Source organism: Daktulosphaira vitifoliae, unplaced genomic scaffold (genome assembly GCF_025091365.1).
Source record: "Daktulosphaira vitifoliae isolate Bord-2020 unplaced genomic scaffold, ASM2509136v1 Scaffold_1, whole genome shotgun sequence".
NCBI lineage: Eukaryota > Metazoa > Arthropoda > Insecta > Hemiptera > Phylloxeridae > Daktulosphaira > Daktulosphaira vitifoliae.
The window spans coordinates 22,925,172-22,940,733 of NW_026099572.1; the positions used below are offsets into that span (position 1 = coordinate 22,925,172).

The 15,562-nt window shown below is 24.1% G+C and overlaps 1 protein-coding gene across 3 annotated transcripts in view; it reads left to right on the forward strand.

The window, feature by feature from the left end:
• LOC126895415 (protein pigeon) overlaps nucleotides 1–15,551 on the forward strand; it is a 19,333-nt gene extending 3,782 nt beyond the window's left edge. The window contains exons 1-18 of one of the 3 annotated variants that reach the window (XM_050667251.1): nucleotides 3,829–3,962; nucleotides 4,102–4,123; nucleotides 4,200–4,327; nucleotides 4,983–5,052; nucleotides 6,531–6,722; nucleotides 7,387–7,433; nucleotides 8,967–9,143; nucleotides 9,966–10,133; nucleotides 11,058–11,214; nucleotides 11,362–11,672; nucleotides 11,733–11,909; nucleotides 12,194–12,427; nucleotides 12,490–12,669; nucleotides 13,008–13,228; nucleotides 13,287–13,501; nucleotides 13,896–14,093; nucleotides 15,270–15,344; nucleotides 15,423–15,551. In XM_050667251.1, coding sequence (XP_050523208.1) covers nucleotides 4,298–4,327; nucleotides 4,983–5,052; nucleotides 6,531–6,722; nucleotides 7,387–7,433; nucleotides 8,967–9,143; nucleotides 9,966–10,133; nucleotides 11,058–11,214; nucleotides 11,362–11,672; nucleotides 11,733–11,909; nucleotides 12,194–12,427; nucleotides 12,490–12,669; nucleotides 13,008–13,228; nucleotides 13,287–13,501; nucleotides 13,896–14,093; nucleotides 15,270–15,344; nucleotides 15,423–15,496 — 2,526 coding nt within the window. In that variant the 5' untranslated portion in view covers nucleotides 3,829–3,962; nucleotides 4,102–4,123; nucleotides 4,200–4,297 and the 3' untranslated portion in view covers nucleotides 15,497–15,551. The other 2 variants (XM_050667250.1, XM_050667252.1) reach the window with 2 other exon arrangements.
• The last annotated feature ends 11 nt before the right edge of the window (nucleotides 15,552–15,562 follow it).

Sequence of the window (15,562 nt, forward strand, 5' to 3'; positions counted from 1 at the left end):
TATATATATATATATATGTACCTTTTAAATGTTTAAATATACTAATGAAATTTCGTAGAAAAAAGCATATATTAATTATATAAAACAAATAGGAAATAATAAACAATATGTAATGGTAGCACATAAGATGTAGGGTAATAAAGTATGTCTAAATTATTATATAAGATATGATAGTATTTTATAGTATGTAGATCATTATTGATGAAAATGTAATAAATTACGATTAATAAAGAAATAACGGTGGCGTCGGTGATCACTTCTTGCCTTTAAACCACGATCAAATTTAATATAAAAAGCCAAAAATAAAGAGCATTCAGAGACAATTGCAGTCAGATATTCACAGAGGCACTCACTACGCTCGATCATTCCACATAACGAAATATATGCAAGAAGTGATCCGCCGTCAGCACAATTATATTTGTACAAAAAATACAACATCTATTTATTTAAGAGTATCGCAGAAAATATCAAGGTACGAATCTAATAAATTCACCAAAAATAAATAAGGTTTAGAATTAAATTTTACGAGTACATAGATTATCATACAGGAAAATCAAGTGATTATCAATAATAATAAATATTCCAAGTAAATTTAATAAATCGATAATTTTTGTACAGAGTTACTTGGCAGAATTATATCGTTGACACGTGTATATTTCAGGAGTTAGGTTGGAGGTTTATATGTATAGCCACCATACCACTCTGGGTAGACACAAGAGGTGACTCAATCCCACCTATCATCGATAACCGTCAAAACTCGTGGCATTATTGATATTTAAAAATTGACAATTAATTATAATGAATCCCATATTAATAAAATAAAGATCACTTTATTTTCTATCATCTTCTATCTTTCTTACAGACCCTCGTACTCATACCCCGAGTAATAATATTATTAATACAATAAAGTATTATATTTTCTTTTTTTGATTCACTACATGAGGTAGGGACATATATTGGGATTTTTTACAGCCTTGTTGAAAAGTAAAAATTACCCATTACATAACCCCAAATTCTTCAATAATAAAATCATCTTATGGTAAAACTGATGCATTATTCACTACTCTAGAAATGAAAATGATTTAAGGTAGCGTCTCTCAACCTATGTGTGTACCACAAGTGGTACATGGAAAGCTTGTAGTTAATATGATGATGTATAGTAAAATAATGTCACTCTATTAAAAAAACGTAACATTATTATTAAAATAAATATTATTTTCATATACAACCAATTATTTTTATTATTTTGTTGTTTCGTATTTAAAGACTCAATACAAAATATTTATTTTTGAGTTTAGGTAAAAAAAGTTATTAGGGAAAGTGCTGTATTCAGAATTTTTTATGGGTGGTGGTTCACAAGTATTTAAAAAAGTTTTAATTACTTCCTTAAATTTGATTTTATTATTTTTGGTTTGATGAAAAATAGTTTAAAGGTAATATTTGGAAATAATAAGGATGAGAATTGCTAATTTAAAGTAAATACATTTATTGGCAGACATAAGTGTTGTAATTTATGTTATTAATGATTAGGAATAGGTTATGCAATTAAAAGATTTAAAAATTATTCGTAATATAATAGTGTATAATATAAAATATCAAAACATATAATATAAGAGGTGTACGGGAAAGGGTCACTTTATTCGATAGACAACGAACTACAACTAAACTGTAGGGATGGGTAGTTCGTGAGTGAGTCAACTCAAAAAGTTGACTCTTTTAGGTGAACTGAATGAGCTGAATCAGTGTGCCATGGTACTGTGACTCAATGACTCAGTGTGGACTACTAAGAATTGAATTTAGTTTAAAACGTCTTATCAATAAATTCTGAATCATGCGAATTGTGATATATAGATTTAACTTACAGAAGTAGAATTGATGGAGTAATATTTGGGTCATCAATAGTCTCTTCTATTACATGAGTCTATTTAATAAATTTACTAATGGATGCTTAGATTTAATATGTCTAATTAAATTTGAAGTCGAAGAATGATTATTTTTTAATTTTATACGACCAAGTCCACACTTTACATGAATATTAACTGCTTCAAGTTGAAAAAAATCCCAAATTCCCCCCACACAAATAACACTTGATTTATTCATTTTAAAATGAAATAAAATACCTTCGTAAATTAAATAAAGTGTTTCACAATTTTCGATTTTGTGCACAAGATTTATTGTAATCACAGGAAACAGCGTTGACACAATGAGTAAAATTTTAAATAAATGAGACTAGATTATACTATGCCAGTTTTTAGAACAATATTCATTCAAGAATAGACCTGTCATTGCATACAAGAAAATTTTGAAATATACGAGAGAAGAGACCTATTTTTCTCACTGCATGCACTAAATATTAAACATAGATAATACCTACATTGTATTTGTATACCTAATTTAACACATAAATAAATCTATGTGTTGATGTTAATAATAAAAAAATAGTTTTTTTAGATTTTAAATTTACTCTTTATTTCAATAATAATTAACAAATTTAAATATAATTAGTAAAAATATTAAACAATTTAATAGAAAAATATTTTATAAATATCAAATAACCAAATAAATTACTTTTTATGTAACTATTGTGGGTATGTATTGAGAATCTAAAATTTTAACAGAAGAAAAAAGGAATCAAACTATTGAATGATTAGAAGTTTTAATTTAAAATTAGCTCAACCATCTTATAGGTAAAAATCAGGGTTTGAGGCCCATTATCTCATAAAATTATTAATTAGTAATAACCAATTACTTTTTCCATAATATACATACAATTTGAATTTGATTCTCATTTCTTTCGCGCTTTAATTTAATTCCAATATATATAAACAAATAATGAATAAAAAATTATTGATAGCAATATTACATTTCATTTTACAATAGTAGTATAAATAATAATTATTTACAATGAGTAAAATAAATTATTATTCACATTTGTGTAAAACAATAATTCATTGATATTTCATATTTGATATTAATCTAGCTAAGATAACTATTAAGGCGCATTTAGAAGGCACTCTATAAGTATGCCTTGCGAGTTGCGAGTTGTAATTCGCGTTCCACAAACTTCTACAACTCACGAATCATAATCGCGCCTTTAAAGATTCGACGATTTGGCAGTTGGGATTTGGAATTGACTCAGTGAGTCAACTCATTTGAGTGAACTAATTCATATGAGTGAGTCAAAAATCCCATCTCTACTAAACTGTAAACATGTATACAATAGGCTGCATTGAATAAAACAACACAATCGAGAAAGGAATGTGTCCCTTTGACCTTGTACTATACTAACATAAGTAAAAATGCATTAAACTGTTATCTTAAAAAATATTACTGTACCCAGTGTGTTGTTTAATAATATCAACAAAATTTTTTTCTTTTTATCAACAATACGCCAAAAATGATGGGCCCTTTAATGTCTTTACCTATATAGGTCTGCGGTCTATAGTCCCTGGTTTTTGCAGTAATGAATCAACAAAAATATCACAAAATTATCTATAGGATTTTTTTTTATTTCTCTTATTTTAGATTATCTAGAAAAAATTTAACCATAGTTGAAATCATAAAATACTTTGTTTTCGTAGTTTTTGATTAGTTAAAAAATATATACACAAATGTCTTTTATAGCACAAGTTTGCTAATGACTCCTATAGTTATAAATGAATATATGACATCTCTTAAGGCCGTTTTATATATATATATATTGTATTTTTGTTAAATCACCTAAAAGTAATAAAAGTAATCTCATCAAAAATATGGACTTGAAAAACAATCATAGTATATTGATCTGTAATATGAAAATTGATAACTATACGGGTGCTTGGGTTATCTTTTAAGTGCCTTTTCCCTGGAAGTCCGTTTCAAAAAACTCTCCTCCATATAAAACTGATAAGCTTTTGTTTTTCGCTCTAATAACTTAAATCAACTAAAACAATTGTATGATATTGTAATTATGATATTAAATTGTATCCTTTGTATTTTTAGATTACTTTAGATAGAAACATTAAAGCTACATTTTAAAGCATTTACGTTACATAATTTCCTTTAAATATAATGAATTCAATATTTCATAAAATATGTGATATTTCCTATGTAATTGCACAGCTCTTAGAAATTGACAAAGAAGGTTAAAAATTAAATCTTTTTTTTTGTATGAAAATAATATTTACTTATTTATATCGACTATTTTAATTTTTTTACAGATTTAAAAAAATGTAAGATTTTAGGCCAAGAACAAAATGGAGAATTTCTTCTTTGTTGGGATCTTAAAAAAGGCAGAGAAATCTCCACTGTCATTGGAATGTTTTTTTACACAATAAATAAAATACAAGTAAAAAAATATTAGATTTTACCATAAGTATAGCGTAATTAACTAAAAAAAAAAAGTAATAGTGGGGCTTGCTGTAGACAGAAGGTAATTAATAAAAATAACTTTGAATTGATACCAGTAAAATTAATTTACTTGCACTAAAGTTTTCAAATAGTTAATAAATTAAATTAATTAACAAAAAGACCAAGCCTCCATTGTATCACAAAGGATTTAAAAACTTAATTATGGTTTTATAAATCTAAAAAAATATGGATATATCTTCATATTTAGGTAGGTATCTAGTTCAATCAGTAACACCTTGTGTCCTGACATGTAAATACCAGAGTTCGATTTTATTGCACTGGACTATGTAGGTTTTCCTGTCCTCTGGCATAAGCAATAGATTATAGAGATGACGTTAAATAATCAAATAATCTCCTTATTGTAATAAACCCTTTATCTTTCAACTGGTTACCTTAATTATTAAATAATTATATCATACATTTAAATTTCCTATTATTATTATTATTATTGAACTATATGTTTCATTAATTTCAGCATTATTAATCCTAGTTTGTTTAAATAGAATCTTTTATGCACAAAAGTGTAAAAGTTCAATTTATACTTACAATATTTTAATATTTGTATAAGTGTAAGTATATTTTTCTTTTAACAGGTGTTAGTTACACTTAAACATTCAATTAACATTATTCAAGCTTCCATAAACTACAAGAATTCTGTTATAGGTAATTTACACTAATGTATAATTTTATTATTTACAATTAAAGCATTAAATGTTCTATTCATTTTTATCTTTAAAAAAAACTTCTATAAAACTTTGAGATTTATAACAAATAAATATTAAATTTAGTTATTTTATAACTTTAAGGAGCAATGGAAATATTTTACATTTGAAATTCTTACTTAAAAAAAAATTATTTGATTTAAATAAATTAAATCTTTAAAGACTAAAAATGTAATTGATTTCTTGTGCAACAGCTTAAAATTTATGAGTAACTCAAACAATAACAGAATTAAATTTTCTTTATAATTATTTTTAGATGTGTCTCTGTGTTTAATAATATTTGTTCTAGTTTTATTTAATTTATATAATGATCAAATGAGGAAACAGAATTTACAATTATAATTTTCCAGAAAGAAAATTGAGTTTTAAAAACATTGGAGTTTTATCTAATGCTTTCAATTAATTTTTAATATTTAACTGTGTAAATATAATCAACATTTAATTGATAAATATTTTAAAATTAAAAATAAATATTATAATTTTAATATTTACTAGATACTCTTTATCATTAAAAATTAGTTATTAACAGGATATTATTATCTTAAACTATTAAATTTTATCAATTTTATGAACACTATAGGTTACCTATAAATTTAAAAAATTAGTCCCTGGATAAAAAATTGTTTAACACATTGACGGACATGACTGCTATAGCAGTTACGCTCTTGGTTGTAATTATAGATTCACTTTAATATCTCATTAATAATTGTTTGGAATAAAAAATGCATCAGAGCTTTTTTCTTTATAAATATGATACAAAAACAATGAAAACAATAAAAAGTGTAACTGCTATAGCAGTTGTAGTCCACTCGTGACTTTTTTCTACTCGTATAACCATATGACTATTATACCATATGACTGTTATAGCAGTTGTAGTGAAATTATGACTTAAAACACAATGACTGCTATAGCAGTGACTGTCCATAAACGTGTTAATATTTTTTTTTAATATTTGTGAATTCTTGAAAAAATTCACATTATAATAAAGAGTATTTTAAAAAATACATTTTATAAATTTGGTATAAAATTAAAAAAAATTATTGATTTTACTTATTAGGTATTATTAAATAAATATTGATCAGTAAAGTTCAAGTACTTATTGATTTATATATAATGTGATTTATTACAATTACTATTCCTGATTTTTTGTTGTATGTGATTTTTTTTATAAAAAAAAAAACAATTATAATTCTATTTATTTTTAAATTCATAATAAATATTAAGTTTATAATAAACAAAAAAATATATTTATAGATACTTTTAAAAGTTAAATGGAATCCTATATTTATTTTTATACAATAAGAAGGATAATTAACTAAATAAAATGTTAAATAACTACTAATAGCCATTTTTGTAATCATATTATAATAGTCATATATTGAATACCTGTACATTTTTTTTTTGATTTTTCTTTTTAAGCTTACATTACTAAAGAATTGTTTGAAGGACATACAGATTATTATCATGCATTTCTTTTAAATTTAAAACAATCAAATGCAGTCCCAATGAATTTAAATATAAGTAGTCCTCGACAAACAATGGTACAATTTTTATATAAAAAAAGAAAGCAGTCTGAAAATGAAAGATTTCTATTGTTTATCCATGAAACATGTAAGTTATTGTTATTTATAATAATTTGTGATATAGTTTAAAAAAAACACCCATTTTCTTGTCACTTATCAAAATTCTCAACAAAAGGAATATACCCAAATTTTAATATAGGGAATGGGGTTTATACATTGTTCTAGTACTTATCTATCCCTTAAAACTATTATGACATCTGCCATACATAATTTTACTGTACGGTGTTAATGTCTATAGTATCTAAACCATTAATTTTAATCTATAATATAGTTATATTTAAATTTTTAGTGGAATATGTTTTAAAATAAAAATTGCGTTCCCTAAAAAAAAGTTGCCTTTGACTTAAGCCAACTTAGCTTCTAAATGTATTTACATATAATATAATTAATTTAATTAAAATCTATTTATACTTAAATGTTCTCTTAAAAAAAATCTTGTTGTCAAGAAAATGGTTAAATCTTTATAGCTCCAAGCAAACAAATAAATTACAGAATTAATGAAAAAAATATATTATTTTTTAGTATTATATATTTCATTAAATGATTAAACTATTTTAGTACTAGAACATGATCTATTCCTGGTTGACTTATATATAAATATAAATTATAATTAAAATGTGTATTATTATATATTTATTACCTTATGGATATCAAATTTTTAATTTTACTAAAATGTATACTTTTCATATTAGCTATCATACTTTACCACTTGGCAGAAAATATAATAAATTTCAATGAGGTGTGTTTTCATAGATTAAATAATTATTTGAAAATTAATTTCGTGTTTTTAGAGTAATTTAATTCAATAAAAATATTAGGGTTCACAAAAATTTTTAACAAAATTGTTTAACTTGTAACAATAAAGTAGTTAATACTTTATTGTTAAAAGTCATTGGCTATGTGGTAAACCACTAAGCAACTTTTATAATTATTATTAACATTTCAAATATTTGAAAAAATATATTTTTTGAAAAATATTGAATTGTATTTGAGTACATTAATTATTTATACTTTTTAATTATTAATAATAACAAAAAAATTAATACAATTGTGCACTTTAAACATATTTATATATATAGTAATATCACTAAAAAAGAAATTATCATTCAAACTTATGTAATCGAAACAATAATTTGCAACAATTTCAAAATCAAAATTATTTTTGTTTCTCTTATAAAATTAATAAATAATGATTTATGAGATTTTTCAACTTGACCATTGAAGAACAACTTTGAAAATATGTTACTTTTTTATATGTGCAATTGTATGTAATAAAATATATAGTATTCATTTTTAAAGGACTTAATGTTAAAATAATATATATATACATCTATAGAATTATATAATTAATTTTTTATCTTTTGTACAGTTAAAATATTAAGAAATACAGTTAGTGTTTTTTACAGTTTGGTGTTTGCCATTGTATTTTTTTTTTATTAGTGCACGTTATTAAAAAGAATAATTGAAATTATTATATGCCAATGTTTATAAAATGTCCCTAATTTTTAAAGTTTTTAAATGTTCAAGTTTGGCCAAATTCATTCACCAATTATTTTTTCATTTATCAAAATGGTTATTTGCATGCTTAAAGGTTTAATGCATATTCATACATTTATGCTGTAGTTTAATACATTTTTGTTTATCTGTATTATTGTAGCTCTTTTGATAAAAAATATATTGATAATATTTTATTGTTTCTTTAATAGTCTATGTTTAAATTAAAAAAAAAAACACCTTTTGAACGAAGCAGTATTTTTTTTTAGTATTGAAGTTAATGGCTTTTTTCAAGTTCAATATAATTTACAGATTAGATAAAGTAGCAAACTGAAGTGAAAATATACATATTTTATTAAATTTTTTTTAATTTTATAACAAAACTCATGTTATGACTTTATGGCTAAAATTAATTATTTATACTGTTTTTTTTTTTTAATATTTAGTACAAAATATAATGCAAGGAATGTAATAATAATTATCATATCCATTTATGTTTTACTTAAATAATGCTTATTACTTTCCAAGCAGTGGTGTATTTAAATATTTTTTATGGAATCCAGATAATTTTTATGTCATAGAACAGTATAGTAGTTCACTTTTTTATTACCCCTTCCTTATCATAAATTATGTCAAATGGAGTGGTCGGTACTTCAAAGACCCATTCCATAAATACACCACTATTTTTTTTAAAATTAATTTTACTAGTTCATACTTGTAGTACAAATTTTTTATTTTCTCTTAACATAATGATACTTATTATATTATTAATTAACAGAACATACTAATTGTAAAAAAACAAGAAAAAGTAGTAAACCAATTTTCTTGGGCTCAATGGGAACCGCAATACCAGTGTCTATTTTACATACATTATTCAAGTACATCTAACATTGATTCTAGTGATGCAAGCCTATCAGCACTGCAATTTCATGACGAACCTCATCATGAAACGGTGGTATAAAAAATTAATTTTGTTAAATTACTAACAATATACAGTATGACACTTGATAATTTAATGTTAAAATATCTACCACTCAATACCTTCTAATCCTATTTTATTTCAATTATTTTTGATTTGAATAATATTTTGATTAAAAAAAATTTAATTTATGATCATTTTAAAAATTAAAAATAGCCAATTTGGAGTTGATTAATATTTTAACTGTTGTTTCAGTTACCTACTCCAAGTATTAAATTTTCTCAAATAATAATTTAATATTTAAATATAATGATTAAAAATTGCAATACATTTTTTTTTATTAAGCAAATATTAAAAATAAGAAATAAATGTAGATTAGAATTCACTATAAAATAAAAACTGGATAGCCTTGATGTGAATTTTCCGAAAATCATTCATTATTTGATTTTAGCAGTATATCATTACTAATATATTAACAATTCAAAAGCTGTTAAATGTACAATCTTCAATAAGTATCTATGGACGATTGTATTTGAGTTCTTCAGTTGATGAAATGTAATTCTAGCCCTTTGGTTTAAACACTTTGGCCTGATCAGAGTAAAATTATTATTTTAATACTAGTGTTGAGAATTGAGTAAAGATACCATTAAGTAAGGTTGTATACTTATTTCCCAAATTTTAAGGATAGTTAATTAAAGTTAGTACTTTTCAGAATTTTTGTTAATTAGTTATTATTTTTTTTATTTTAATACTATGGTACAATAAAAAATGTTCAGAGAAATCAAGAAAAATAATATTATTTGTTTTATTATGCATGTTAATGTTTTATTTGATATTAATTCAGAGTATTATTTATAGTTCAATGTTCCTTTAAATTTGCCTAATAGAAGTAAAACAGCTGAAAATCTTCCAAATGGATATTTTGATATTCCTGTTCCACTATGTGTACATGATAGTATGCTGGATATTCGAGTACTTTCAGATGCTAGAGGTTTTGTAGCTGTTTGCCATTATTACTTATACCAAGTAAGTATTACTTGTTTTTAGAAAGAAAATCATTAAATCTATGAAATAAACGATAGAATAAAACCAAAGTAAATGTGAAATTTTGCTTATGAGACACAAATAAAATTGTTCCTTCATCGGATTGTGACAGACAATTAAAAGTAGATATGTTTTGAAAATCCTTAAAGCAAAAAATTGTAGGTTCATCCTAGCCAACTAACAAAATGTTTCACAAGATCAAATCACTTTGTTCTGAAGAAGCTTCTCAGAACATTGTTTTGCTTCCAAAAATCTTTTTTTTTTTCGTATGGGACTTTAATGTAACTATGGTGGCTGAATCTCCTAGAATTCCTATACAAACTATGCTAATAAAAGATAACTATAAATGCATAAATTTATTCTTTTTTTGTTTCATACTATAATTGCTTATAAATTAAATAATTGCAGTTGAATTATTTGTTTAGTTACTTAAATAAATATCAGTGAACTACTGTTACGCTATTTTTTTAAATTATCAAGCTATTATTATTATTTATTGTTACTTGTAATAATAAAAAAGGAAAAAAAAAATATTAGGAAAATAATATTACAACTATGATTTTTAATGTGTTTTATATTACATACATAGTAATACATTATTTAAATAGTTTAGTATTTTGTTACTAAATTTAACTACAATTTTAAAAATGTTAAGTTATTAATCTTTAATTTAAAGAAAAACATTCATAAAAAATTGGAAGTCAAATACTCTCTTAAAATGTATACACTTAATCAATTATAACTTATAAGCAAGCTTTCAATAATATTATTAAAAATAAAAGTGTTTGTTTTTGTAATAATATTAGTAAAAAAATTAGAGTTTAATTATTATTACATAACTTAACACATAATAATTTTATTTAAATACTATTATTATCGTTAATAACATGTATAGTAAAATTTTAGGGCATAAGTACCCCTTTAGCTGCTAATGATTTGAAAAGTGTAAATATGGCATTCTCAGTAACTCTTCTTCACCATGGCAATGTAGTTCATTGTAATATAGCCAATATACCTATAAATCTAGCATATGAATCAAGACCCATATTCACCATGCAAGGAGGTAAATATTGAATTTTATTTAACATTTTTTTTTATTAAACTTTCCTGATTATTAAGAACTTTTAACAGAATAAATCATTTTTTCTATGAAAAATAATTATTTTTATTATATTAAATAAAAAGATTAAAATAATTAAAATTTTTCTAGACCAACATATCATGGTTCATTTTCCGAATCTTTGCACTCTATTATTAGATGTTGGTCCTGATCATGAACCTAGTTGTCATATTGTTGTACCCAATCAAAATGAAAAAAGATGTAGAAGGAGTAACATAGCAACAACTATAGGGAGTGCAGGAACAGTGATAGATTTATCTACAGCAATTATTTATAAAGTAAAAATTACAAAACAACATTTGGTTGAAGCTTTCAAAATACCAGATAATAATTTGAACAATCAACAAGCTATACTACACTACTTTATGGTTCATAGAAGAGATACAGATATTGTTCATCAAGTAATCACATGATGTATATAATATTTAGTCCATTGTTGTATTAATAATTAAATTATCTAGCTTTTGAACTCAATTATTGACAATGTAGTTAATATCAATTGTTCAAAATTGCTACAAGAAGTTCTTATTGGAAATACATATGCTCAAGTTAAACAAAATTTACTATCAGATGCAGTTGGTCTTGCCAGATACTTGCCAATTACAATATCTAATTATTTTGCACCTTTAGAAATGAAAGTAATCATACATTAAAAAAAAAAATACTTAAATATTAATAAATACTTTATTTCTTTATTTGGGTTAATAGGAGTAATATTTCTTAACCTATGGTATGCGTACCATTATTGGTATATGAAAAGCTGTAGTTGTTAAGCAAAAATAATGTAACTTTATTAATATTTTTGAAGGGAACAAAATAAACTAGTATTGATTACATTTTTTTTTCATAAATTTTTATTTCAATATAGTTTCTAATATAATAATTAGTATTTATTTTATTAATTTAATATATTTTAATACAGATAAATGGTCATACATTAACATTGATACAAGAATCTTTAGAAAATCCTAGAGTTATGTTATTATCTCCCCGTCAACGATTAATTCCTTTCCGAGATGATTTATGGACCAGGTTATGGGAACTTTTACCAGGTGGTTCAACAGTAGCAGATAATGCTTCAAGTAGACCAGAAATTCCTCGTTTTTCAAACATTTCTGTGGCTAACAAACTTAATATTTCATTAGTTTGCTATCAAGTAAAAACTATTATTTCTTGATACATTTATATGTTTAACCTATAAAAATTGACATATTTTAGCCCGAAGTATTGTCACGTTGCTGTACACCAATGTCTCCTGGAGGTTCTATGCTAGCCAATAGTATGGCAAACATTGCTATATCTGAAATTTCACATTCCTTACAATTTTTTTCTACAAATTTACCTTTTATTGAAGTAGATACTTCTACTGCTAGTAAACAAGAGCATGTTATATCAGTTGTAAGTATTCAATAAATTATGTCATTAAAAAATTTACTGTATATATCATTAAAATTTTAATGAATTTGCAAGAAAAATTGAAAAAGTGATTTAACTAACCAATTGTGTCTTAATTGTGGCAAATGATACTAATCTATTTACATTTATGTATTATTTACATACAGTTCCTACCAGGATCTGACATCTTTACTAACTTTTGATCCAGCAAATATTTTGTTCCTTTATTTTTTTTTAAATATTTTTTACAATTTTAACTTAACTTTCAATTTTTAATTTATGTAAATTTATCTAATTTTATTTATCAATAATTTATTACTGATTTTTTGTCAATGTTTTAGAATCTACGTGAATTAAGTATGCATTTGCTAAAACAAAGTTCAATGCACTCCAATAAATTACGCAATAGATCAATGTCAGAACCTAATGCAATGCATGTGCATGCAGTTGCTACTAAGTATGTTACATCACAGTTAGAAGTTTCACGTTTGCTGTGTGCTCATTTGACATTAGCTGGCGGTGTAGACACAAGATTACAGAAATTTACTGGTTTTCAGTTAATGTATATAAATTAACTTCTAATAAATTCTAGTTCTACAATTAATATTTCATAACTTTAGTGATACCATTGATGAAGATCAGCGCAAATCACTCTTTACAATATTACAACGTTATGCTCATGCAATTGATACATTAGCTTTTCCTTTACCTCAAGGTTTTTCTTCATTTATTACATATCTTGGTTATAAAGTTTTACCACAAAATATGTTTAATCAACATATTCGCTGCAACACATTTTCTTTAAATATAGATGTAATGAAAAAAATTTTAATAGGTGCGTAATGTATTATTTTAAATTTTATATAATTATAAGTTCTTAAAAAAAAAATTGTGTATTTTTAATTCAGTTTAAATAAAATAAGTATCACAATAAGATTTACTTATAATTTATTTATTCAATAAATTAATTTTGAAAAATCGGCTAATTTGGGAATAACTTTAAACAAATAAATTTTTTCTCATTTACCTTGTCATTAACAATTTAAAGTAATTAGAGGTGATGAGTAGCAGGTGCTATTTTTATCACTAGTTATTTTCTTGTGGATTATTATTTTTTGATTATACAGTATATTTACAGTATTTAAGTATTTACTTAAGTTTCATTTAATATTATTTCTGCAATATTTTAGTTTTGTTTAAATGTTTTAACTATAATGTATGATTTGTAGACATTGTAGACGATAAAGAAGGAGTTGTCAAAAAGTTGGATCTTATACAAAATTTGCCTCATTCTCGTGCTAAACGATTAATGAATCAATGGTCACACTCAGTTTCTACAATTTTAAGAGCTCGAGAACATACTGCTGATATTTTGAGTGGAATAAGTTCTAGACCCACTCAACGACGCCATACAAAATATCGTCAAAGTTTGTGAATATTAATAATAGTTTATTTTTTTTATTAAAAAATTCTCTTATTTTATAATGTTATTATGCTATTGATAATGAATACTTGAAATAACTTACTCATTCCAAGAACAATCATCAAAATTCAAAATTTTTATAAAAAAATTACTTAAAATCTATTAGCTAATAAGGTAAAGAAAGAAAAAAATTTTCTAATCAAATCAAAAGTTTTTCTATGTAAAATTGTAATAGCGCACACCATTTTATTTACTATAGTATTCATTAAATTTTCAATCGAGACCAATAAGTTTACAACAAATATATATTATATTTTCATTTTCTTTCTTCGTCTTTTTTCTCGCCTAAATCCCACCTACTTGGAGTGGCTACCCTTATCCTAAACTTCCATTTACTTTAATCTCTTACATCATCTATGCTTACATCAGCCATGCTCATATCATTTTCAATAACATCCCTCCATCTCTTTTGGTCTTCCTCTACCTCTTCTTTCTTCAAAATTCATTTATATAACTGTTCTTACAGCTTCCAATTCCTCTCTCCTCATAATATGACCAAACCATCTAAGTCTATTTTCTCTCATCTTATCCTTATCCTATCTTCTCTAGACACACCACTTACTCATCAAAGCATTTTCATCTCTGTTACTCTCATTTTTTGCTCTATTTTCTTGTCAATCCAACACTCTGAACCATACATCATAACTGGTGTCACTAGTCTTATAAAACTTACCTTTCATCCTCATTGGAATTCTTTTATTGCGTAATACAGCAGACGCTTCTTTCCACTTCAACCACCCACACTTAATCCTGTGTCTTACATTCTCGTCATTATTATCATTTTCTATCCTAGTTTAAATAGTTATAAAAAATAATAACTGTTTTTCTTTAAAAAGCAATACTAGTTTTTTGTGAAGTTCAAGGGAAAAAAATTCTTATACTGTATTAAAAATAATCTATTTTTTATTTATTTATTGTTAAAACCGTATATGTTACTTCATTGACTTGGAAATAAAATATTAAGAATATTATTCAACTAATGAATATCAATTTCTTTAACTAGAAAAATAATTGATAAAACATTTCCAGATAATATAACTTAAATTTAAATTTAAATTTTCAATTAAATAACATTTAAGGATTCATATATGAGTTGTGTTTTATTTGAGTCATATTTTAGGTACAACCTTAGTATTTCCATCACAACATAGAATGTCACCTTTAGATACCTTTTTAGAACTTCTTACAGCCAAAGGTTTGATTTTATTAAAAAATAATAATTATTTTACTAATATTCATGTCTACTAAATTTGTGAATTTCATTATTTTCTAGCTGTATTAGCCGACATAGATTATAATTTGCTTGTTGATGCAACAGTTATGTCTACCAGTAATATCCTTAGTTAAAGAAAAATTATACAGCATTAAAGTCTTTTTTTTTAACATTTGTAATATTTAATCTTGTATATATAT